General features: G+C 36.6%; 2 protein-coding genes across 2 annotated transcripts; both read right to left on the minus strand.

The window, feature by feature from the left end:
• Positions 1-5,532: 5,532 nt before the first annotated feature.
• On the minus strand, positions 5,533-14,010 carry LOC121375704. Its single transcript, XM_041503333.1, has 4 exons — positions 13,598-14,010; positions 11,683-12,000; positions 10,606-10,773; positions 5,533-5,567 (listed from the first exon to the last, which is right to left on the minus strand). The coding sequence occupies exons 1-4, from the start codon at positions 13,914-13,916 to the stop codon at positions 5,533-5,535; spliced, it is 840 nt and encodes a 279-aa protein (XP_041359267.1). The 5' UTR covers positions 13,917-14,010.
• A 1,794-nt stretch (positions 14,011-15,804) lies between these two features.
• LOC121375782 (histidine-rich glycoprotein-like) lies at positions 15,805-23,628 on the minus strand. The gene is made up of 5 exons (XM_041503460.1): positions 23,541-23,628; positions 22,476-22,505; positions 20,231-20,281; positions 17,089-17,092; positions 15,805-16,447 (listed from the first exon to the last, which is right to left on the minus strand). Exons 1-5 carry the CDS (start codon positions 23,626-23,628, stop codon positions 15,805-15,807), a joined length of 816 nt encoding a protein of 271 aa, XP_041359394.1.
• Positions 23,629-24,660: the final 1,032 nt, after the last annotated feature.

The raw sequence follows: 24,660 nt of genomic DNA on the forward strand, positions 1-24,660 counted from the left end.
CCTCTAGCAATATCTACTATGGAATTAATGTATGAATGTGTTTATAGAGTGAAAGATTGTGATGTGACCATGACGTCAACGTTTTTAATTTCGTTTGGATTTCTTTAAAATCACAACCATGACATTTGGTTTTACAATATACACTATATAAATGATATATGGAATTCTCTAAACCGGCAAACCAGGGGCGGTTCCAGTAAGAGTTTTGCGGAGGAGGGAGAGGACAACCCGATGAGAAAAAAATAAAAAAGTGGAAAAAAGGGTCCTAGAATATTTGTTTAAGGGGGAACGGGCCCCCTGGTCCCCTACTCTATGCGCCTCTGTGTACATATTGGCGTCAATCTAATGGCTATACTAAACCAAATAACTTCCGGCTGGGTCAAAGTTGGAGGTGCATCCAACTTTTGATATAGACGTGAACCCCACAAGTCTTGTGATTGGTGATAAATGTGAGTGTGTTGGTTGTAAAATAATAGTTTCATTTGGGCTAATAATGTATGCAATTTTATTTCATCTAGTACCACTGTGTCAAGTAGCCTTGTGCTTGAAACATGTATGGGGTATCTGTAAAAAAATTGACTCGAAGAAGTAGGCTAGTCATATACGCTACCCGTTATCTCAGAAATGAGCAGCTTGACCCCCGTTGTTTTTCTGATTCACTTTAAGGGAGAGGGATGGTAGTATTTATATCCAGTCACGGATGCAAGATTTCTGAAAGGTGGGGGAGGGTCCAAATGTGATGACTCATCTCTACTTTTACACAGCGCGCCTCTTAAAGCTGAACACATCATGGGGGGTGGGGGGGGGGGGGGGGTCCGGACTCGGCCTGGATCCGCTACTGATATCCGTGGCTTTTATGTCGATTGCTACGCTGCAGGTAGGAGTTTTAGCCACATGTGTTACTATTGTCGTCTATGGGATTTGATTTGGTAGTATACAACCAAAACGTTTCTCAAGAACCTTATTGTCGTGTAATCACAATTCAAGTTATATTAATTGTTCTGAAATATCTTATCTGTTTCAATAGTTATTTAGATTGTTTCTGTCATTACAATCGTGGTTTGGTGTTTGAAGTCTGAAGAATGGAATGGCGACTTTTGCATTCATTTCAATTCTACAAAAGAGTACAAAAAGCCATCATGTTTACAAAACGAACTATAGCATATACTATGGTGTAACATATTTACAGAAACATAGGTTGTTATATATATTCCGCTTTTAAAGAAAAGTTAGATGGACAACCTACATTTAAGACAACCTACAAAAAAATGAGATTTTTTTTTTTTTTTTTTTTTTTTTTTTTTTTAAATATATATAGCATGGTATATGCTATTTTTTTCCCAAGAACGTCATTGTTTGTATAACGTCATTGAATTTATCGATGCATAACAGTCACACATTGTATACAATTACATAGCTATCGAAGCGATTTTATAATAAATTTGTGACTGTTATACATCGATAAATTCATAACAAAATGACAAACAATTCTTATAATTACAAACAGCTCAACTTATTTAGTTCAAACTGCACATAACATTATTCATACATCAGTTTCTAACGTTCTTCTCTTGACCTTTTTTACGTAATGACGTCACAGCTGGCGTAATGACGTCATTTTCTAAGGCTTATGGAAGGATATCATTAAGTTTTTCTTCGACGTTATCCAATCAGAATAGAATAAATCGTATTACAGCGGACATTTGGTAATTATACTATGATATACACTACAATCTATTTATTTCGGAACAGATTATTTTTTATCTTGCAAACAAAAATAGTGATTTAAAAAAAAAAAAAAATGTTTTTGTTAGTTTTTTGTGTTTTCAAATTTGCAAAACACTTCTACGTTTATTTTTTCGTCAAATGAAACTGAAACTATAAACAAAAAACAACAACAACAAAAAACAAAAAAAAACAAAAGAAAAAACGTCCATGGAAGCTGTGAAGGACTATATATATATATATATATATATATATATATATATCTATATATATATATATATATGTATATATATGTATATATATATATATATATATATATATATATATATATATATGTATATATATATATATATATATATATGTATTTATATATATATATATATATATATCTATATATATATATATATATATATATATATATATATATATATCTGTATCACTTATTACTACTTTGGCGCCATACCGCCAAACCATTCCGCAAAACAGTAAAACGTTCAATTATAAACGCACGCACGCATAGGCAAACACGTACATACGAACGAACCCACAAACACACAATGACTCACGCACGCACATACATCATTCACACGTGCAAATATATGTACACAAATCGTTCCATCATTTATGACGTCATATTGTGACGTCACCGAAGTCTTTGTTCGTCACAAAATGCCAGAGTTTTGTTAAAGGTGCACGGTCCATTCAGCAGGGTGAAATACGTGCCTTCTGGACACGACTGTGCCACAGCGTTGTCGTTGACGCACCACGAGTATGACGTGCAAGAATCAAATATAGGGGTATAACTTCCGGTTATTTTGCCAATACACGAATATACACTACTGTTTCGATCCCTCGATGAACTTTCTAAAATCAGAGAAAAGAAAAAAAAACCACGTTAGTATATGTACGACAATTCTTTTATTGATGAAATTCACACAAAAAACCCCCATAATAAAACAAAACCCTTTTTTTCAAAGAATTGCTAAACAGACCATGGTATTTCTGGAAACGTAATTGCAATAATAAACAAGATACCTATCGGCCTATATAGTGGGGTCAAAACAACCAGAGTTCGTTACCATGCTTGTGAAAGTTACTTTTTCAATGGGCTCTTATAGGACTCGACCTAAGGAACAAATATCTGAAGGTGCCACAAAAATTTGACCCCGAATAAGGTCAGTTTTGGTGACCTTGAAAGGTCATAGAGGTCAAATAGGGTAAAACCCCCCACCTATATCAGTAATGGATAGTCATACAAAGGTCATATTGGTGTCAAATGAAAGCTCTCGTCAAACCAACGAACTTTCATTCAGTGATGTAAATTAATAGGGTCAACAACGTGGCCTCTAGGGGTCAATAAAGGTTGTTTTTGGTAAAAAAAACAATACCCCAAAAGATAATACTATAATGATCGTGTATGGTGTCAAATGAAAGCTCTCATCAAAACAAAACACTTACACTTCAGAGTACAAGTGGTGCTATCAACCGTTTGACCCATATAGGTCATGAAAGGTCATGCAAGGTCAAAAGTCCGAGAATATCAAGCAACGGCTTTAGGATGGTCGCTTATGGTGTCAAATGAAAGCACTCCTCAAAACAACTTGCTGCTGGTTAAATGTCTTGTGGTTAACTATGTGGCCTCTAGATCTCTTTAAGCAAGAATATTTGCATAGTGATGTACAGCCAAGATGTTCTTTTTTGCCGAACTGTATGCATCCTGAAGAACAGTGTTTAGTGCTGCTACAGTGACCTGGTGGGCATACCGAGTCTTCATTGGATCTGCAGCAGTCAGAAATGATGTGGCTGTTCCGGGTGTGGCAATCCCTGATTCTGCTATGACTTCCGCCCATCGACTGTCATGAAGAATGTCTCCAAGTGTATGCCACAATGCCATTTCAATTTCTGCTCACCAAGTTCATCTGGAAATGTCCACTGGAGCTTCATCGCGATTGCATAAGAGGCTGATCAACAGCAAGCACGGGAACCTGACCAGGATTTAGAAAATCAACGATCTGTCTGACAATTTCCATGCCATGTTTCACCATACGGGGATCTGAAGAAGGCAGAATACCTATAATAGCTGGGAGTGACATTGGCTTATCTATGCCCCGAGATGCATGGTAAGATGACCACATAGATTTCACATCAGCCTCTGCCTCGTTTCCGCTTTGAATTACTTGGCGTATATGTTTCATCCATTCTATTTCCTCGAGGACTCTATAGCTTCGGGATGAGACTCGCTCCTCTTTCGCGGAGGTGGAATGTCCATTACCAGTGACCGTGTCAGCGGAGCGACTACGGTGTAACTATGGTGTAACTATCAGGCAGCAGCTGTGAACAGTTCTCATCCTCATGACTGTATGCACAAGTGTCTCTTGGTGTCCCACATTTAGTCATTGACCGTTGCTGGACCGTTGCTGGAACACAGAAATACCAGTTCCATGGAAGGAAGTCTTGGATGTGCGTGAAGTCTGATTATGATCCAGGTTGTCGGGTGCACCTACTGTGAAAAGCTGGTTCTGCAAGTTATGTGGGCAAACAATACCATCCATCCGAGCTTGGTGTGCCACTGTTTCCGCCAATCGTTTCTCTATTGCTAAGACTGTCGAATGAAACGGAGATTCCCAGCTCACTCATGTGCTTGGGTTTGGCTGTGTAACCAGATACTAACGTATAAGGGTAACGGGATTTCACACCTCCCACGACTAGACAAGCTCTCCGTATTAAATACAAGCAGCTCTGAAATTGTTTTATCTGGTTTAGACATATACCTTTGATTCCCACCTGCAAGGTACCGTAGAGAAGAAGACGAACAAGATGGAACAGCTGTGGGGGCACCACTTCCGTGCTGTCGCATAAGCTTCCGTCAAATTTGAACCGTTCTGTTGCAGATACTGCCCTTCGACAAACCATTGCAGCTTTCACAAGTATCTTGGCATGGCCTTCGGCAGCATATTGAATAGCATCAGGGACAATTTTCCACATTTCCGTTGATGCTATCAAACAAACGCAACGCCAAGCGCCTTGTTGTTCTTGGAAATCAGGAAAACGGGCAATAATTTCCTTTTTCAGACGTGTCGGATTGATGGTGGTGGCCGTGTCGCCAAGCATTGTTTAGTAAATGTATACAGAACACGCATACAGAACACTGTGATACCGGTAGCTATGCCATCCTCTGTTTTACTAAACAGTTCCTTCTTTGCTACCTCAGTTGTTGAAAACTCATTTGGCACAGGCTTTATCTTCCTCAAATATGCACGCTCATATGTGGTTAAACAGTCGCGATGATATTGGATATCCAAAGCAACCACATCGCCTTGCTCCAAAAGGCTAATCAAGCGGTGATCTTCTAATGCATGTGCCATTTGTTTCACTTTGTTATCAAGTTTCTCACATTTATGTAGATCCTTCGCTAATTCATCTTGGCAGAAGACACACTTCATTTTTTTCGAAGACAGGGGTTACACTACGAGTTGACTTTCGCTTCCTACTCGTTTTTCTTCAAATCTTCGACTTGTTGGAGCATATAGGAGGAAAACAACTTTGTGCAGGATCGATGCCAGGCTGCACCTTTCTCCTTCCATACTACCTTTATCTGCATTGTCCACACCAAATGCAATAGGCATGACATCCAACTCTTTGAATCGCCGCGCCCGATCCAAAATATCTTTGTACACAGTTTCATGCCCTGAATGTTTACTAGACATTGGACAGTTCAGTTTCTCCTCAGTATCCTTCTGACAAATGACACACATCGTCCAGTCCATTGTAACGTGCTGATGATGGGTGTATCAGGTGTGTGCTAGCTTAGATCCGCCGTTTTGTACATGCACCATTACTGGCTGAACATAAAGGTAACACAATTTCAACCACAGAATGAAATTAGTTGACCCTATCAATATACATCCTGGAATAAAACTGTTTTGCTTTGAGTGTTATGGTTTGATGAGGGCTTTTATTTGACACCATACACGGTCATTATAGCATCATAGTTTGGAGTCTATATTTTTTACCAAAATTACCCCTATTGACCTCTTTATTGACCTCTGGAGGTCACATTATTGACCCTGTCAATTTACTACCTGGAATAGAAGTGTTTTGGTTTGATGAGAGCTTTCATTTGACACCAATATTGCCTTTTTATGACTATCCATTATCGATTTAGGTTTTTAATCCTACTTGACCTCTCATGACCTTTCAAGGTCACTGAAACTGGCCTTATTTGGGGGAAATTGTTTGTGGCACCTTCGGATTCGTGTTCTTTGGGTCAAAATCTATAGGAATGTGTTAAAAAAGTAACTTTCACAAGCATGGTAACGAACTCAGTTTTTTGTATTGCTCTCGTCCCTACTAATAGAGCTCCGCTATTTAATTTTCAATTTTGTCAAAAGCAGATAATTCATCAATCTGTAAAGACCACCTAATGTTATATATTTATTTTAATTAAAAACAAATTGTAATAAAAAATGAAAAATGAGAACCTATCTCTCTATTAGTTTTTGAAGACTGCCCAAGAGAATCATGGTGTCAAGTTCGGAACAATTCGATCAAAACTCTAGAAGATGATAGACTTTTGAATATTTAATGTTAAATTTCGATTTAATTGTTTTTCAATTTAATAAACATTCTAAAGTTTCAAAATATAGCGTTATTAGTTTGTGAAGACTGCCACTGAGAATACTTAAACTACGTTTTAGAACTATCTAGTCAAAACACTAGCAGAAAATAGACTTTTCAATTTTCAATGATACATTTTTATTTCAAATTATTTAATTTAACAATAAATGCCCCTAAGAATACTTACACTAAGTTCCATAACTATCCAATGACAATTCTAGGAGAAGATAAACTTTAAAATCTTCAATGTTAAATTTATATTTTAAAAGGTTTAAATTTATTAAAAATTAAAAATTTAAATATTTCCAAAATATATTTCTATTAGTTTGTGAAGACTGCCCCTGAGAATATTTATACTAAGTTTCAGAACTATACAATCAAAAGAAGAATCTAGAAGAAAGTTAAAGTTTCTTTTTGTTTAGCGACACCACTAGAGAATATTGATTTATTAATGTATTAATCATGGACTATTGGATGTCAAACATTTTGTAATTTTCACAAATAGTTTTAGAGAGAAAACCCGCTACAATTTTCCATTAGTAGCAAGAGATCTTTTATATGCACCATCCAACAGACAGGATAGCACATATCACAGCCTTTGATATACCAGTCGTGGTGCACTGGCTGCTACGAGAAATAGCCTGATGGGGCTCGATCCCATACCGACCGCGCATCAGCCGAGCGCTTTACCACTGAGCCACGTACCGCCCCAAACTCTATAAGAAATTTCTACTTAAAGTTTTTAAATTTATATAAAATTTCACAAATGCAAAATTTCCGAAATATATCTCTATTAGTTTGTGAAGACTACCTCAGGGAATCATAATTCCACATTTCAGAACGATTCTGTCAAAACTCTAGAAGATACTTTTAAATTTTCAATTAAAAAAACTAATAATCTAGATTAAAAAATGTTTGAAATATCTCTCTATTAGTTTGTGGAGTGCTTTCAGAAGGATCATTGTACCTAGTTTTAGAACAATTCAATAAAAACTGTAAACTTCAAAGGAAAAATTGACGGACGGACGGACAGACTTTCCTAGTTATATATTAGTTACGTTACCAGCCTATAGGAGCTGTCGCCATACACCCCCCCCCCCCCCCGCCACACACACACACCTCCAGCTCGTCGCGCCCCCAACACATGGCAATGCAATTGAACAGTTTTAGGGGGGAAAAACCCTGACGTTTCAAAGAAAGAAGGAAATGTATTTTATTTAACGACGCACTCAACACATTTTATTTACGGTTAAATGGCGTCAGACATATGGTTAAGGACCACACAGATATTGAGAGAGGAAACCCGCTGTCGCCAATTCATGGGCTACTCTTTTTCGATTAGCAGCAAGGGATCTTTTGTATGAACCATTGATATGCCAGTCGTGGTGCACTGGCTGGAACGAGATATCCCTTTGAAAGACTGCTCTTTTGTGGGACAGACCCTACTATATTATATTATATTGTACTGCAGAGTTCGTTTAAGAGCATGATATTGTGTACATGATTAGTTTATCTAACTCTTGTGTTATTCTATGCTACTTATAATGATTTTGTGAAAACCAGGACACCGTAAAACAAAATCAGTGCAAGTTCCATTCAAGCATTCGGTAAAATGCCATTACATACGCCTATGTTAGTAACCAGAATTGTTGCTATGAGAAGAAACACTAAATGATAGGAAGCAAGCCAGGAATAGCATTGTTCAGGGTAGCGTCACCGACACACACAAGTTAAAGGGACATTCCTGAGTTTGCTGCATTGTAAGATGTTTCCGACTAATAAACTATTTCTACGATTACATTTACAATTACATACATTTCTTTATTTAGAATATCAGTGTCTGTATATTCAATGTGTTTCTGGTCGTCTTAATATTTGTAAGAAGCCCAAACTGGATTTTATTTCTTCAAATAATTACGTATGTACGAAAAATAATATTTTAAGAAATAAAATGAAAATAAACCTAGTACAAATATTAACTAATATTTCATGCAATCGTTAAAAAGTATCTGTTAGTCGATAACATCTTAAAAATTGCAGCAAACTCAGGAATGTCCCTTTAACTGATACCTAACAAGTTGAAAAAGTATAAAGTTAAAAAAGAGTAGATACCGTATATGTCCTGTTTTTCAAAGACTGTTTAAGCAGACCATGGTTTTGCATAATATTTATTTTGGATATTTCTGGAAAAGTAATTACAAAAATAAACAAGAAACCTATCGGGCTGAAGAGCGCCACTATTTAATTTTCAATTGTATCAGTAGCAAATTAATAATCCATTAATTTGTAAAGAACATATAATGCAAAACAAATTATTCAAAGTTTTAAAATTTAATAAAACAAATTCCAAAATTCCAAAATATATCTCTAATAGTATGTGAAGACTGCCCCAAAGAATCATAGTACCAAATTTCAGAACTATTCGATGAAAACTCTAAAAGATAAACTTTTAAATTTTGAATGTTAAATAACATTTTAATGTTAAAATGTTTAAATTTAATAAAAATTCACAAATTCAAAATATCTCCCATTAGTTTGTGAAAACTGACCCATAATACTAAGTTTTAGAACTATCCAATCAAAATTCTAGGATAAGACAAACATTTACATTTTTAATTTAAATTTTAAAACATTTTAATAATAAAACTTTAAAACAATTAAATTTTCAAAATATCTTTGTGTTAGTTTGTGGAGAGTGTTCCAGATAATCATTGTAACCAGTTTCAGAACAATTATTCAATCAAAATTGTAGGAGAAGATATACTTCAAAGGAAAAGTTGACTGAATGACGAACTGATGGACGGACGAACGGACGAACAGACGGACGGACGGACGGAGATATCAGTATTACAAAGGCTCCGCTGACGAACGTCATAGCGGAGCTAAAAATGGGTCTGTAATGCGCTGTAATGTTTAAAAACTATGGTCTGTCACTTTAAACACTAAGACATTTTTGACTATTATAGCTGCTTTTGATACCTGAAATCATACTTTACTTAGATTTTATGGTTTAGATTATCAATTTCCGTACATTCGAAGTGTTTTTGGTCTTCCTGGTATTTTTAATATCACAAAATATATTTATCATATTTTTAAAAACGCACGTGCGTCCGAGAAGTAACAGTTATGGAGTCGAGTTTTAGTCTATTTTTAGAGGGTATTTCACCATTTCAAAGTCACAGACTCGTGTTTCACTCAATTGTAACTTTATAAAAATGTGTTACAGGTTTGTAGATTAAATACATGTAGTGTTAATTTTCACGGGTTGAAAGTAGGGTCTGTCCCTTTAAGGAAATTATATATTTCATCCACGGTGTTTACAACAGAGAGGTTGGCGATAATGTTTACTCACTACAGTAATCGGCAGCAGGAGGTCACATAGCACTTAAGGCGAGACCACACGATACGAGAATAGCCGATCGTGACAAAGCAAACATTGCGATTCCATCAGCTATTCTTGTACAAGCCACTCGTATCGTGTGGCAACGCCTTTAGACTTCGATAAAGAATAGATATTGTTTATAAGAAAGGTAGGTGGTGAATATACGAAGCAAAGCAAATTTTCAAAAACTTTTAACTCACAACAACCTGTCTGCTTGCTAAACTGAAAAAGAAAGGAATACGTCACAATATACATTTTTTTCTTCTTCTAAATTATAAAATAAAATAACGTGTTACTTTCGACCAATGAGAATGAGGATACTAACGTTCAAAATGTAATTAAACAACAATTGTGTTTGTAAGGTGTCCTGCTTAGAACGACAGGTTTAACTTTTGACAGCTATATTGCTATTTCAAATTTAATCTATAAAGAAAAACTAGAAGAAAAAGCACTGACCAAAAATTGATTTGTCATTTATTAAAACCTTTTGGGCTTGACCAATTTTAAACAAAGCACTTAAAACATTTTAACTACGGTTATATGACATCAGACAAAAGTAAATCAACATAATATTATAAACACTTGAGTTGGATTATGTTCTTGGGTTAATAGTTTTATTTATCTATTTAATTATTTAATTTTGGTTTAGTTTTCTTTCTTTTTTAACTTTCTTTTAGGCGGGATAGGGGTTCATGAGGTTGTTTTGTTTCTTTACGCTCTCACTTTGTTTTGGAGAAAGGAAACTGGGAGTTTATGTTATCTTTATCTTTAGGAAAGTTTAATTCCCATAGTATCTTCATTCTCTCTGCACAAAAGTAAACACACATGCACAATGCAACAGATAAACAACACAACAAAGTCTCGCAGGCACGGGAACAAACCATTATTGCCTCCAGTTTTGGCCACACACGTGTCGGTCAGCTGATCATAGCAGAGGTCGCCGGGACAGCTGGAGGTCAAGATCAGGCCAGGGATACACGTGATATATGATTGACAGTCGTATGGGTGTTGGAGGCGGTGCATGGCTGGGTATGGGTCACAAAAGTCGCCTGTAATTCACAAATTATTTGAATATTGTACAAGGTGGAATGTGTACAAGGCACAGAAAAGTAACAGTGCGCTTGATCAGTGCCGACGCTATCAGTAAAAAACAGAACAACAAGAAAGTTTTCTTTCGTTTAACGACACCACTAGAGCACATTGATATATTAATCATCGGCTACTGGATGTCAAACATTTGGTAATTGTGACTCGTAGTCAATAGAGGAAACCCGCTACATTTTTTTCTTAATGCAGCAAGGGATCTTTTATATGCACTTTCCCCCAGACAGGAAAGCACATGCCACGGCCTTTGATCAGTTGTGGTGCATTGGTTGGAACGAGAAAAACTCAATCGGTTGAACGGACCTACTGAGGTTGTTCGATCCTTCGACGCAAGCACCTCAAGCGAGCGATCAACTAACTGAGCTAAATTCCCCCCCCCCCAAAAAAAAAAAAAAGAAGAAAAAAAAAGAAAGAAAAAAGACCACAATGAAATAATAAACAAAAAACCGAATTATATAAGGATATAGAAAGAAAGAAAGATATAGAAGCGAGAAAAAAAGAAAGACTTACTGACATATGGATATATCAGTGGATATGTCACTGGCGTAGCCTAGTTTGTGTGTGTGTGTGTGTGTGTGTGTGTGGTGGGCGGGGGAGGAGGGGCGTTGGGACCATAGCCATCCATTCACACCTCTTTTTTTTTGCCCATGATCTTTCATATTTGCCTGTTGTACCGTTACACGCGTTAAAGCGGGAATTAATTATTGTGGGTGTCCCCGAATTTGTTTTTTTTAAAGTGGGTGTCCCCCAAATGTAAAATCCTGGCTACGTCAGTGATATACACATAAAATATGCAGAGAGATAAAAAGGAGTGAACTATTATTTAACAACGCGTAAATAAATCAAGTACCAACCTGGTAACACTAGAATATCCGTGACCTCTGATTGGACGGCAGGGTTCTCTGTCTCACACCTGATCTCGGTTCCGTTCCACGACAGGTCAAAGGTCGTAGTGAGTTCTCGCCGCAAGGTGTTCGTGCACGCGCCCTTGTGGGCCATAACCTGGACGTCTCCGGAAAACGAGCGTTCAGCGAAAGTTGTCTCCCCTGGTTGCTTGACGGACCAGAAAATCCGCCCGGACTGCGGGCTAACGACACCGGTGCACTTCAGAGTAACCGTTTTGTTCTCTTGTATGTCGTTAGGTATCTCCAAGGTGATGGGGAATTTAGGTACTGTAAAGATAGCGTGTTATGATGCTACAGTTATTAAAGGCACGTATCCGCATATCATATTCAAATTTAGAAACATACACATACACATAGACTTATACACGTATACACTCAGTCACTCAGTCATTAACTTACTGACTGACTCACTCACTCACATTCATACATACACACATACATACACTCTCTCAAACACATTCACACATACACACATACACTCACTGACTGACTCACACACATTCATACATACACACATTCATACATACACACATACTCACTCACTCACACACTCACACATCCATACATACAAACATACACACTCACTGACGTATCCGCATATCGTATCCAAATTTAGAAACATAAACATACACTTAAACACTTATACACTCAGTCACTCACTCACCAACTTACTGACTCACTCACATTCATACACACATACATACACATACACTCACTCAAACACATTCATACACACACACATACACATACACTCACTCAAACACATTCATACACACACATACACATACACTCACTCACTCAATCGCTAGCTCAATCACACACATTCATACATACACACATACTCGCATTCATACATACACACATACATATACATACACTAACACACACATTCATACATACACACAAACACATACATATACACGTACACACACACACACACACACACACACACACACACACACACACACACACATAGCTCAACGTATCGAGGCAACTCTGCAAGTTGCGGACGATTCGGTGCCACAGGTATATATATATATATATATATATATATATATATATATATATATATATATATATATATATATATATATATATAGAAGAATACATGAGTGGCCGTTAGATACCATATCATATAATATCTTACATTTTCCGTGCAATCGAAGTATGTGATATTTTTCAGATCACATACTTTAAGAATTTGATAACTTTGCACGTTAGGCATAACTTTATTTTGATGTAAGGACATCCAAAATGACGTCATTCGAGTTTGACGTCATTTCCATTCAAAAATACACCGCGCCACATATTCTTACGTCATTTGAATATCTAGTAATGGCGGACTGGAATTAAAGTTGCGTGTACAGTTTACAAAAACAAGTTGTATTAAGCTTGAGCTTATATGATAAAGAGATTATTACCCTCGTGTATTTCGGTATCGTCAATATCATATATTAGGAATAAAAATAATATATTATGCTCGCCAGAGGCTCGCATAATACAATTTTTATTCCTAATATATATTGACGATACCGAAAAACACTCTGGTAATAACCCCTCTCTCTCAATCAATCTCTCTCTCTCTCTCTCTCTCTCTCTCTCTCTCTCTCTCTCTCTCTCTCTCTCTCTCTCTCTCTCTCTCTCTCTCTCTCTCTCTCTCTCTCTCTCTCTCTCTCTCTCTCTCTCTCTCTATATATATATATATATATATAGATATATATATATATATATTCATACATCAATACACACACACAGACGCACGCACATATTACGCACGCACACACACATACATACATACACACACACGCACAAACACACACAGGCACCTACGAATATACAATTATAATGATGTATATAAACTTACAGGTGATGTTTATACTTCCTATAGATCTGACGCCAGTGTTTGAGATACAGAAGTAGGTCCCGACGTCCTGACAAGTTATATTTTCGAAGTCCACGTAGAAGTAGTTGGTGTTGACGCCCGTTTGGTTGCGGCCCGGGCTGATGTTGTTCAGAAAGACGTTGTTTGTACCGGTGGCGGCGAAACCAGACACTGCCTTGTACCCGGTGCCTGTCGGGTCCCTGCGGAAGAATCCCACCAATCCCCAGGCCGGTTCACCGCTGAAGTAGCAGCCAATCCGCGCCGAGCTGTATAGTTCTGCTGTTATCCGGTCCATGACCATCACTGAAAACCCCCCAACAAAGTTCTGGTTTTGAAGTTTTATTTACACATCGAAATTATTTAGAAATAGAAATATTTAAAATAGTGAATATTTCAATCCCTGCAATTATCCACCGTAATTGGAAATGCCGTGGTGATGCTACTGGGCTATTTCTCGTTCCAGCCAGTGTACCACGACTGCTATATCAAAGGCGTGGTATGTTATTCATGTCGGTGGGATGGTGCATATAAAATGTATTTAGCAACTAATAGAAAAATGCAGAGGGTTACATTTCTAAGACTGTCAGAATTACCAGTGTTTGAAATCCAATAGCCGATGATGAATAAATCATTGTGATCTAATGTTATCGTTAAACACAACAGTTTCTAATTTGTATAAGCTATGTGTTATTTTTAAATGTTTTATTACAAAACGGTAATAACTGTCACTGCATATGATATGCTGGCTCTAGGAAAGAAGTCAGTAACAGGAAAATGAGACAGGGCTCAAGAGGGTTGATATTTCCCGCTATTTATTTTTAATTACCATCAGCAAGTCAATACTTCTATGTGACTAATGCAAATCGACGTAGTACTTGTACCAAACGTGTCCAAGTACATACAATTAACGTTAACGTGTTGTTTAACGAGACCACTAGAGCAATTTATTAATTAAAGGGACATACCCTAATTTTTAAACACTAACACATATTTTTGACTATTATAACCGTTTTTGATAACTTAAATCATACTTTACTTCGATTTTATTGTTTAGATTATCAATGTCTGTACATTCGAAGTATTTTTGGTCATACTGGTGCTTTTAATATCACAAAATGCATTTCTCATATTTTTTAAAAACGCACGTGCGTCTGAGTAGTAACAGTTATGGAGTCGAGTTTTAGTCTATTATAAGAGGGTATTTCACCATTTCAAAGTCACAAACTCATGTTTCACTCAATTGTAACTTTATCCAAATATGTTACAGGTCTGTAGATTAAATAAACTTAGTTTTAATTTCCACAGGTTGAAACTAGGGTATGTCCTTTTAATAATCTGCTACTGGATGTCAAACATTTCGTAATACTGACACGTAATCTTCAAAACAAACCCTACATTTGTCCATTAGCAGCAAGTGATCTTTCATGTGCGCTTTCACAGACAGAACAGCACATACCACGGTCTTTGATATATCAGTCGTGGAACACTGGTTGGGACGAAAAAAACCCCCAAAACAAACAAACAGAGAATGGGTCCACCGATAAGATTCGATCCTGCGACAGAAGCATATCAAGTGAGCGCTCGATTGACTGAGCTAGATCCCACCACGTGAAATAGCCTGAAAGACATGTTCACGATTATTCGCTAGACTGGTTTTATACCTAGCGTTATTGAGATAGGATAGGATTCGACGGGAACCAGTGAACTTCTAGCGAACGATCTGCTTCCTGAGCATTACACTATAGGTTGCATAGTACCAAAGAAGAGAGTTCCGTGTCAAATATTTACGGAGTAAAAGCAGCTGTGGGTGCGATTGGTAGTAATATGTGATATTGATTATTTGTGCAAATACTGTTATCCATTGGCAATAAATAAATACAATTTTATTTGTTATACAGTTGTTATGCAGTATATACCAGAGGTTGAAACTAATGCGGGGTACCCCTAGAAATGAAACTGCAATTTTCAGCAAAAATGACGGTTGCTATTAAAAACATTAATTAAATCTCTTAAATGGTACGTGACCTCCCCATTTTCTTTGGTTTGGTTGGGTGTTGAAACTCTGCTTATATAAGTTTTATTAGTAAACGTTAACATTATCGGGTTAGGAATTGATTTGGTCTATTAGAACCTATATTGCATTCTCTAAATACACACGTGGGTGACGGTGTGCAGTGTTAAAATGTTACTCACCGACCGGTTCCTTGGTGGTCGTCGTTGGTGGAGTCGTTGTTGTTGTCAGGACAGTTGTTGTAGTTGGAGTTGTGGTAGTAGCAGTTGTAGTTGGAGTCGTAGTGGGCGCTGTAGTGGGGGTCGTTGTGGGAGTCGTAGTGGAAGTCGTTATGGGGGTCGTTGTGGGAGTCGTAGTGGGAGTTGTAGTGGGAGTTGTAGTGGGAGTTGTAGTTGGAGTCGTAGTGGGCGTTGTAGTGGGAGTAGTAGTGGGCGTTGTTGTAGGAGTCGTAGTGGGGCTTGTAGTGGGAGTTGTTGTGGGAGTCGTAGTGTACGTCGTAGTGGGGGTCGTTGTGGGAGTTGTAGTTGGAATTGTAGTGGGCGTTGTAGTGGGGGTCGTTGTGGGAGTTGTAGTTGGAGTCGTAGTGGGCGTTGTAGTGGGGGTCGTTGTGGGAGTCGTAGTGGGAGTTGTAGTGGGTGTCGTAGTGGGCGTTGTAATGGGAGTCGTAGTGGGCGTTGTAGTGGGAGTCGTTGTGGGCGTTGTAGTAGAAGTCGTAGTGGGAGTTGTAGTGGGAGTCGTAGATGTTATTGTGGTTGTAATTGATGATGTAACAACTGGAGTAGTGGTGGAAGTCAGTAATGTAGTTTCTGGCGAAAATCGCTCTGAAATATAAAGAAAATCAAACATAAAATCGGACTGTTAGATCAAAGATCAACATCAAGAAAAAGAGAGAGAGAGAGAGAGAGAGAGAGAGAGAGAGAGAGAGAGAGAGAGAGAGAGAGAGAGAGAGAGAGAGAGAGAGAGAGAGAGAGAGAGAGAGAGAGAGAGAGTAAAGCCTGTTTATTACGGGTTTATGTCTACTTACCTGTTAATACAAGGATGATGAATCATGCATAATTATCTGAGTCAAACAGATAGAAATAACACAAATCAACAACAAGGAAGTTGAATAGTTTGTTCATGGTGTAGGATTTGTTACGACTCTCAACGACCAGACCATGGCAATAGTCAAACGCGTGTTTCAGCAGAAGACAGAGAACAAAAGGTATTTTGAATATTTCGTGACAAAAGATGACACAAGTGCACCATATTACTAATGCTTAGATTCCACGTGTATAGTTGATATGATATTATTGATTGAGTAATTCAGATGTACACTCGTAGTCTTTACAATTAGAGATTTTGGTGACAAAACCGAGATAAAAGGAAGCAAATAACAGACGACCCAAACCCCTAACTAAATAACAAAAACAAGACAAAACAAAACAAACAAACAAACAAACAAAAAGCAAAAAAAACCAACAACACTAAAAACAACAACCGTAAAACCCAATCAAAACAACAAACATAAAAAAACCCACACTCAACTAAAGAAAAACAAATCGACGAAACAAAATTCCCCCAAAACCCCAAAGAAACAACCAACACAAAAAACCCAACTCAAACAAAACAAACAGCATCAACAAAGTAAATATATTTTAGAAGACAACAAACAAAACAAAAACAAAGAGACAAACATACAAACGAAGAAAACAACAAAACACCACTATCTGCAACAACAACCGAAATAAAAGCAAAACAAAACAACAAACAAACATAAACAAAACACCCCAACAATCCAAACAAACAAACAAAACAAACAAAAGAAAAAAAAATCAATGAAAAAGAAAAGAAAAAAAAAAAAAAAACCCCCACCAAAAAAACCCCAAACAAAAAAAGAAAAAAAAAAAAAAAAAACAAAAAGACACACAAAAAACAACAACAACAAACAAACAAAACACAAACAAAGAAACAACCCAAACAAAACAATCAGCATCAACAAAGTAAATATATTTTAGAAAACAACAAACAAAACAAAAACAAAGAAACATACAAACGAAGGAAACAACAAAACACAACCTAAACAACTAAACAAACTAAACAAACAACAAACACAGCAAAAACTAAAATAAAATTAAATATCATGAAATGTAACGAGTTGTTGTCCAAGTTACCACAAGTATATGGAGTTAGTTTCTTTCCCTTGCATACCGCTATATTCAGGGTTGGATTAACTGTCCCGTAGGCTCCGGGCACTTACACGTAGCTGGCTTTGTGAAACAGCATGGGTGCTTACATACCGCTGGGAGGTATTTTGGGTTGGAGGTCCCACGTGCTATTTGTTATATACCTTTATGATTTTAATTTTCTATTTTATTGTTTGTTTAATGCTGTTTGTATTTTTATTTTTTTTTATGCCGTTGTTTCTATTTTTGCATTATTGTTGTCATTAAGTAGTTTGGTTTTTTTATGTTTTGCTGGTGTTATTTTGTTTTGTTAGTTTTTATTGTTGTTGTTTTCGTTCTTTTTTAGTTAGTTTTTTTTATGGGGGTTTTAAAAAATTTGTTTTGTATTTTTCTATTTGTTTGTTTTTGTTGATTTTTTGTTGATTTGATTTTGTTGTTTTGTTTGTTTTTGTTTGCTGTTTTTGTTTGCTGTGGGGATTTTTGTAGGAATAAGCGTCTTTTAATTTCTCTAGCATTTCATTTGTAAATTATTTTTAAATATCTAATTTATAAAATGGATAATTGTCCCATCTCCAATGTTCTCTGCAAGATACAAAACACTGTGACAAAATCTTCTTCTTTTTTATTTTTTTTTATTTTATTTTATTTTTTAATTTACAATTTTTTTTTAAATTTTAAATAATTTATGAACCCCGGAAACATATATGATAATGTCAGTGTTGAGGGCCCTGATAGCACGACCTTACAGTCATGCTAATATAATAAACAAAATATGAATGCATATGGCACATTATAACAGTATAATTAAACATGGATATGTAAAATAATTAGGTAATATATGGGGTTAACAGTGAAGTTAGAAATAAATAAAGAAAAAGGTTTAGAGGGAAAGAAGAAAGAAGAAAAGAAAGGAGGAAGAAAAGAATGAATGTTAAATAAGATTTTAAAATAGAAAATATTAAATTTTGTATTGTAATAAATACCTCTAGAACAATATATTGCTCTGTCTTGTTTCCTACCGGCCTCGGTGGCGTCGTGGTAGGCCATCGGTCTACAGGCCGGTAGGTACTGGATTCGGATCCCAGTCGAGGCATGGGATTTGTAATCCAGATACCGACTCCAAACCCAGAGTGAGTGCTCTGCAAGGCTCAATGGGTAGGTGTAAACCACTTGCACCGACCAGTGATCCATAACTGGTTCAACAAAGGCCATGGTTTGTGCTATCCTGCCTGTGGGAAGTGCAGATAAAAGATCCCTTGCTGCTAATCGGAAGAGTAGCCCATGTAGTGGCGACAGTGGGTTTCCTCTCAAAATCTGTGTGATCCTTCACCATATGTCTGACGCCATATAACCGTAAATAAAATGTGTTGAGTGCGTCGTTAAATAAAAAATTTCTTTCTTTCTTTCTTTTTTGTCTTGTTTCCAGGAATATTAATCAAGGTGCCCAATATTCTTCATATTCTTTAAACTGACAATTTTCGTAAAATATGTTGTTCTTTAATTTGTATTCTATTTTTGTTATAATGTTTAAAAAAGCATATATGTTAGGTTTCTGTTTCTGGATTTTACTTCTTTAAATATAATATTTAACATTAATAAGGAGCCAGTTAGAAAATACGATTATACTTTTGTTACTGTTTAAAATTCCAAACAATACTGTCTGTTTATCAACTTATATGTTCACCTTGGTCCTGGTACCACTTTTCAATTTCTTTTCATACAACAAAGACGTCAAAGCAGTCACAGAATAAAAGTTACTGGCTGTGTATGGCAAAACAGATATTTGATTCTATATATTTTATTTTATAAAGAAAAGTGTTTGTTGTTATTATTCGATGTAAGATTCTATATTGAAATCCTAGTAAAGTTTGCTTTTTTATATATAAAAATTATAAATTATAGATCGTTTTCCACTCCTGTGAAGATAATATGTAACCTAAATTGGACAATTTCTGTTGGAAAGATGGTATTGTTGATTTGTTTAAAATGTACATTTCTTTGCATCCTTTTGTAGTTTTAAAGGGACATTCCTGAGTTTGCTGCAATTTTAAAGATGTTATCGACTAGCAGAGACTTTTAACGATTGTAATTACATATCAAATATATTTTTCTGCATAACATATTAGTGGCTGTATATTAAACGTATTTTTCGATCTTTCTAATATTTGTACAAGGTTAAATTTCATTTTATTTCCTGAAATGTTTTTTTTCGTACGTACGAAAAAATTTGAAGACAAAATTCAGTTTTGGCTTCTTACAAATATTAAGACGACCAGAAACACATTGAATATATAGACACTGATATTCTAAACAAGAAAATATATTTAATATTGAAGTTTAATCGTAGAACTATTTTATTAGTCGAAAACATCTTACAATGCAGCAAACTCGGGAATGTCCCTTTAACGAACAACCCCAATTTCTACGACAAAATCTTACCTGTTATAGGATTAACAAATCTTCCTCCTGTTATGCCCTCTAACTCTGAAACTGCAAAACAACATGTCATCAAACAAAACTGATTACAATACTAACATAGCATCACTATTATAGACGAGAACTTTACAGCTGGAAAGCAAACCACACATTTTTGTTATTTTTAATGAGAAAATTAACCAATGTATACATGTATACAAGGGTTACAATAACGATTGTATTGTATTGTATTGTATTGTGTTGTATTGTATTGTATTGTGTTGTGTTGTATTGTGTTGTATTGTGTTGTGTTGTATTGTATTGTATTGTGTTGTGTTGTGTTGTATATTGTTGTGTTGTGTTGTGTTGTGTTGTGTTGTGTTGTGTTGTGTTGTGTTGTTATTGTATTGTATTGTATTGTATTGTGTGTGTTGTGTGTTGTGTTGTGTTGTGTTGTGTTGTGTTGTATTGTATTGTATTGTATTGTGTTGTGTTGTATTGTGTTGTGTTGTATTATATTGTTTTGTTTTGTATTGTTTTGCGTTGCATTGTATTGTGTTGTGTTGTGTTGTGTTGTGTTGCATTGTGTTGTATTGTACTGTATTGTATTGTGTTGTGTTGTATTGTATTGTGTTATGTTATGTTGTATTGTATTGTGTTGTGTTGTGTTGTACTATATTGCTTTATGTTATGAATCCATATGTTCGCATTGCGCGTTTGATACGTAATACCTGGTGCATATTAGAACGATCACTGAGGAGTTCGGGAATTAACGTATTGCGAATTACGCATCACGCATTACTCATTGCGTACTACGCAACACGCATTGCGTAAACATGGAAGCACATCAATTGATTTCTATATAAACTATTGCTTACATGCCACGCATTACGCACAACACACTGCGTAGACATGGATTCCTCGCTTACAACCATAGTTCACGTTGTGTATACATTAATGACCCATTGGCGTAGCCAGGATTTGCTATTGGGGATCTACACTGTTTAAGAGTCGTGTTGTCGGGTGGCAGGCAAGTATAAAAGGTGGTGGGGTAAAAAGGAGGAATGATTGAGAGGAAAATGATATGGCTACGCCAGAGTAATAACAAGTCTACATTTACATTAATTAATATAATATATATATTCGCAACCACACCTTTACTGCTACGGATAATCATCATGGGCCGTAACTACATTCATTTATACTGCTTAAACTCATGCGTTTAAAGGTACATTCCCGAGTTTGCTGCACTTTTTACGATGTTGTCGACTAACAGATACTTTTTGACGATTGTAGTTACATATCAAATATATTTTTCTGTATAATATATTAGTGGCTGTATATTAAACGTGTTTATGATCCTTCTAATATTTGTATTGAGTTAAATTTCATCTTATTTCAAAAATATAGTTTTTTCGTACGTACGAAATTATTTGAAGACAAAATCCAGTTTGAGCTTCTTACAAATATTAAGACGACCAGAAACACATTGAATATACAGACACAGATATTCTAAATAAGAACATATATTTAATAAGCAAGTTTAATCGTAGAAATATTTTATTAGTCGGAAACATCTTGCAATGCAGTAAACTCAGAAATGTCCCTTTAAAAAACATCCCCAAAACAGGCTTCGAAAATTCGGTTTAGGTAACAGTACTAATCGTTTAGCCAGATTCGCAGATCGACACGATTAGTGACTTACAGATGGCGGCATTTTCAGAAGTGTTATTTATTTAATATTATTTTTAAATTACATTTTAGTATCGAAATGTATCACAGCAAATTGCTGTGACGTCACCAACACACACGATGACGACCTATCACTATCCGTAACAGTAACGATGTGTGTGGAAAATAAATAATGACATTCAGTACTACGTTTAGCTATCCCACCCCTTTAAAGATAATACATTGGCGCCCTTACGTCGAGCATCTCCAGTAGTAGGGCAGAGCAGTGTAGCAAAATGTTAGAGCGCACAGGCGTAGGAAGATGCCAAAACGTGTTCGTGGGATGTGTGTGTGTGGGCACGCACACACACACAAAATATATATATATATACACACACACATACACATACACATACACATACACATACACACACATACTCATATACATATACATATACATATACATATACATATACAACTCAAACCCCTTCAGATTATTTAATCTCACGAAAGATCGATCGTATGACCCATAACACCTCATGCGAGCACTCTAACACTGAACCATATCTCTATGGCTTATCCGTACGGTACTTCTTACCTGGCAGCGACTCCAGTGACTGTGATAGACCTGAAATTGAAACAGTTGACTCTACCAGGGACTCCTGGGTTGCATATGAATCGGCAGCAAATGAACTTAATAACAAAGCAGCTGACGAAGAAATACTATCAGGTTCTGTGTATGAACTCGGTGGAAGAGCATAGGTTGTTGTCAGGGAGTTCGTAAGGGACAGCAATGGTGTTAATTGTTCTGTGGATTGTGAGATGGATTTTAACGGTATTTGTATAGCTAGGCTTGTGCCTGTTTTAGGCAACAATGATGTGAACTGTCCCGTGGATTCTGATGTAGATTCTAACAGTGTTTGTGTAACTGGTCTAGAGTCTGTACTGTATAACACTGATGTGAACTGTTCAGTTGCTTCTGATATAGACTGTAATGTTGATTGTATAACTGGGCTTGTGCTTGTGTCTGTACTAGACAGCAGTGATGTGAACTGTTCCATTGCTTCTGATGTAGTCTGTAATGTTGATTGTATAACTGGGCTGGCGTCCGTACTGTATAACACTGATGTGAACTGTTCTGGGGATTCGGATGTAGATTGTAACGTTGACTGTATAATTGGACTGGCATCTGTACTAAACAACACTGATGCGAACTGGTCTGCGGATTCGGGTGTAGACTGTAACAGTGTTTGTGTAACTGGTCTAGAGTCTGTACTGTATACCAATGATGTGAACTGTTCAGTTGCTTCTGATGTAGATTGTAATGGCGATTGTATAATTGGGCTGACATCTGTACTGGACAGCAGTGATGTGAACTGAAGTGTGGATTCTGATATAGATTGTAACGATGACTGTATAACAGACCTGGTGTCCGTACTGTATAAGGACGATATAAACTGTCCTGTTGCTTGTGGTGTAGATTTTAACGATGACTCATCTACAGGCCAGGAATATGTGCTGTATAGCAATGATGTGTACTGATCCGAGGAATCTGATGTAGATTGTAGCGATGATTGTAATATTGGACTGGTGTCTGTACTGTATAATAACGATGTGAACTGTTCCGTTGCTTCTGATGTAGATTGTAATGATGACTGTATACCTGACGCGGTGTCTGTACTGTGTAACAATGACGTGAACTGTCCTGTTGCCTCTGGTTTAGTTTGTAGCGACCATTGCAAAGTTGGCATAGTGTCTGTACTATACAACAACGATGTCGACTCTTCCGTTGATTTTAACGTAGATGAGAACGAAGTCTGTATGGTTGTATGGGTGTTTATAGTAGACACTAGTGATGCAGACTTGTCTATGGATGTTGAAGCTGATTGTAATGGTGTCTGTATGGCTGTCCGGACGTCCATACTGAACAAAGATGATGTGAACTCTTCTGTTAGTGTTGATGAAGACTGTAATGACATTTGCTTCGTAGTAACAATGTTCATATTGGACACCACTGATGACGGCTGTTGCATTGATAATGTTGCAGATAGTAGTGATGTCTGTATGGCTATCAGGGCGTCTACACTGGGCAAGAATGGCGTGGACTCTGCTGCTGATATTGGCGTAGCTTTTATCGATGTCTGTACACCTGCCAAAGTGTCCATCTTTGACAACAATGATGTAGATGGTTCCATATATACTGTTGCAGACTGTAACGATGTTTGCACCGCTGTTCCAGCGTCCATGCTGGATAACAATGATAGTGATTGTTTAGTTGATTCTGACGTTGACACAGACTGTATTATTATATGGTCGCTTGCCACTGCTTCCTTTCTTGTTAACACTGATGCTAGTTGTTCCAACAATATTGAGGTTGATGTAGATTGTAATGGTGTGTGTGTACTGGTCAACGTGTTATGACTGGACACAATTGATGTGAATTGTTCTGTGGATGTTGATGGAAAATCTAACGATGTCTGTACACCTGAAATAACAGTTTCGTTCGAAAACATTGATATCGATTCTGCCTTTGATGCTGATGTTGATGAAGACACTGTCTGTATATTGGAGAGCATGGCTGTGTACTGATCCACGGATAATGAAATGGAGTGTAATGGTGTCTGTATGACTTTCATAGTGTTCACACTGGACAACGGTAAACTAGACCCTTGTATTAATGTTGACGTAGCTTGTAATAACATTAGTATTGTTTTGACAGTGCCCATATTGGGCACTAATGAAACCAACTGTTTCGTTGGTGCCAATATTGACGTAGATTGTAA

Source organism: Gigantopelta aegis, chromosome 1, assembly GCF_016097555.1.
Source record: "Gigantopelta aegis isolate Gae_Host chromosome 1, Gae_host_genome, whole genome shotgun sequence".
Classification (NCBI taxonomy): domain Eukaryota; kingdom Metazoa; phylum Mollusca; class Gastropoda; order Neomphalida; family Peltospiridae; genus Gigantopelta; species Gigantopelta aegis.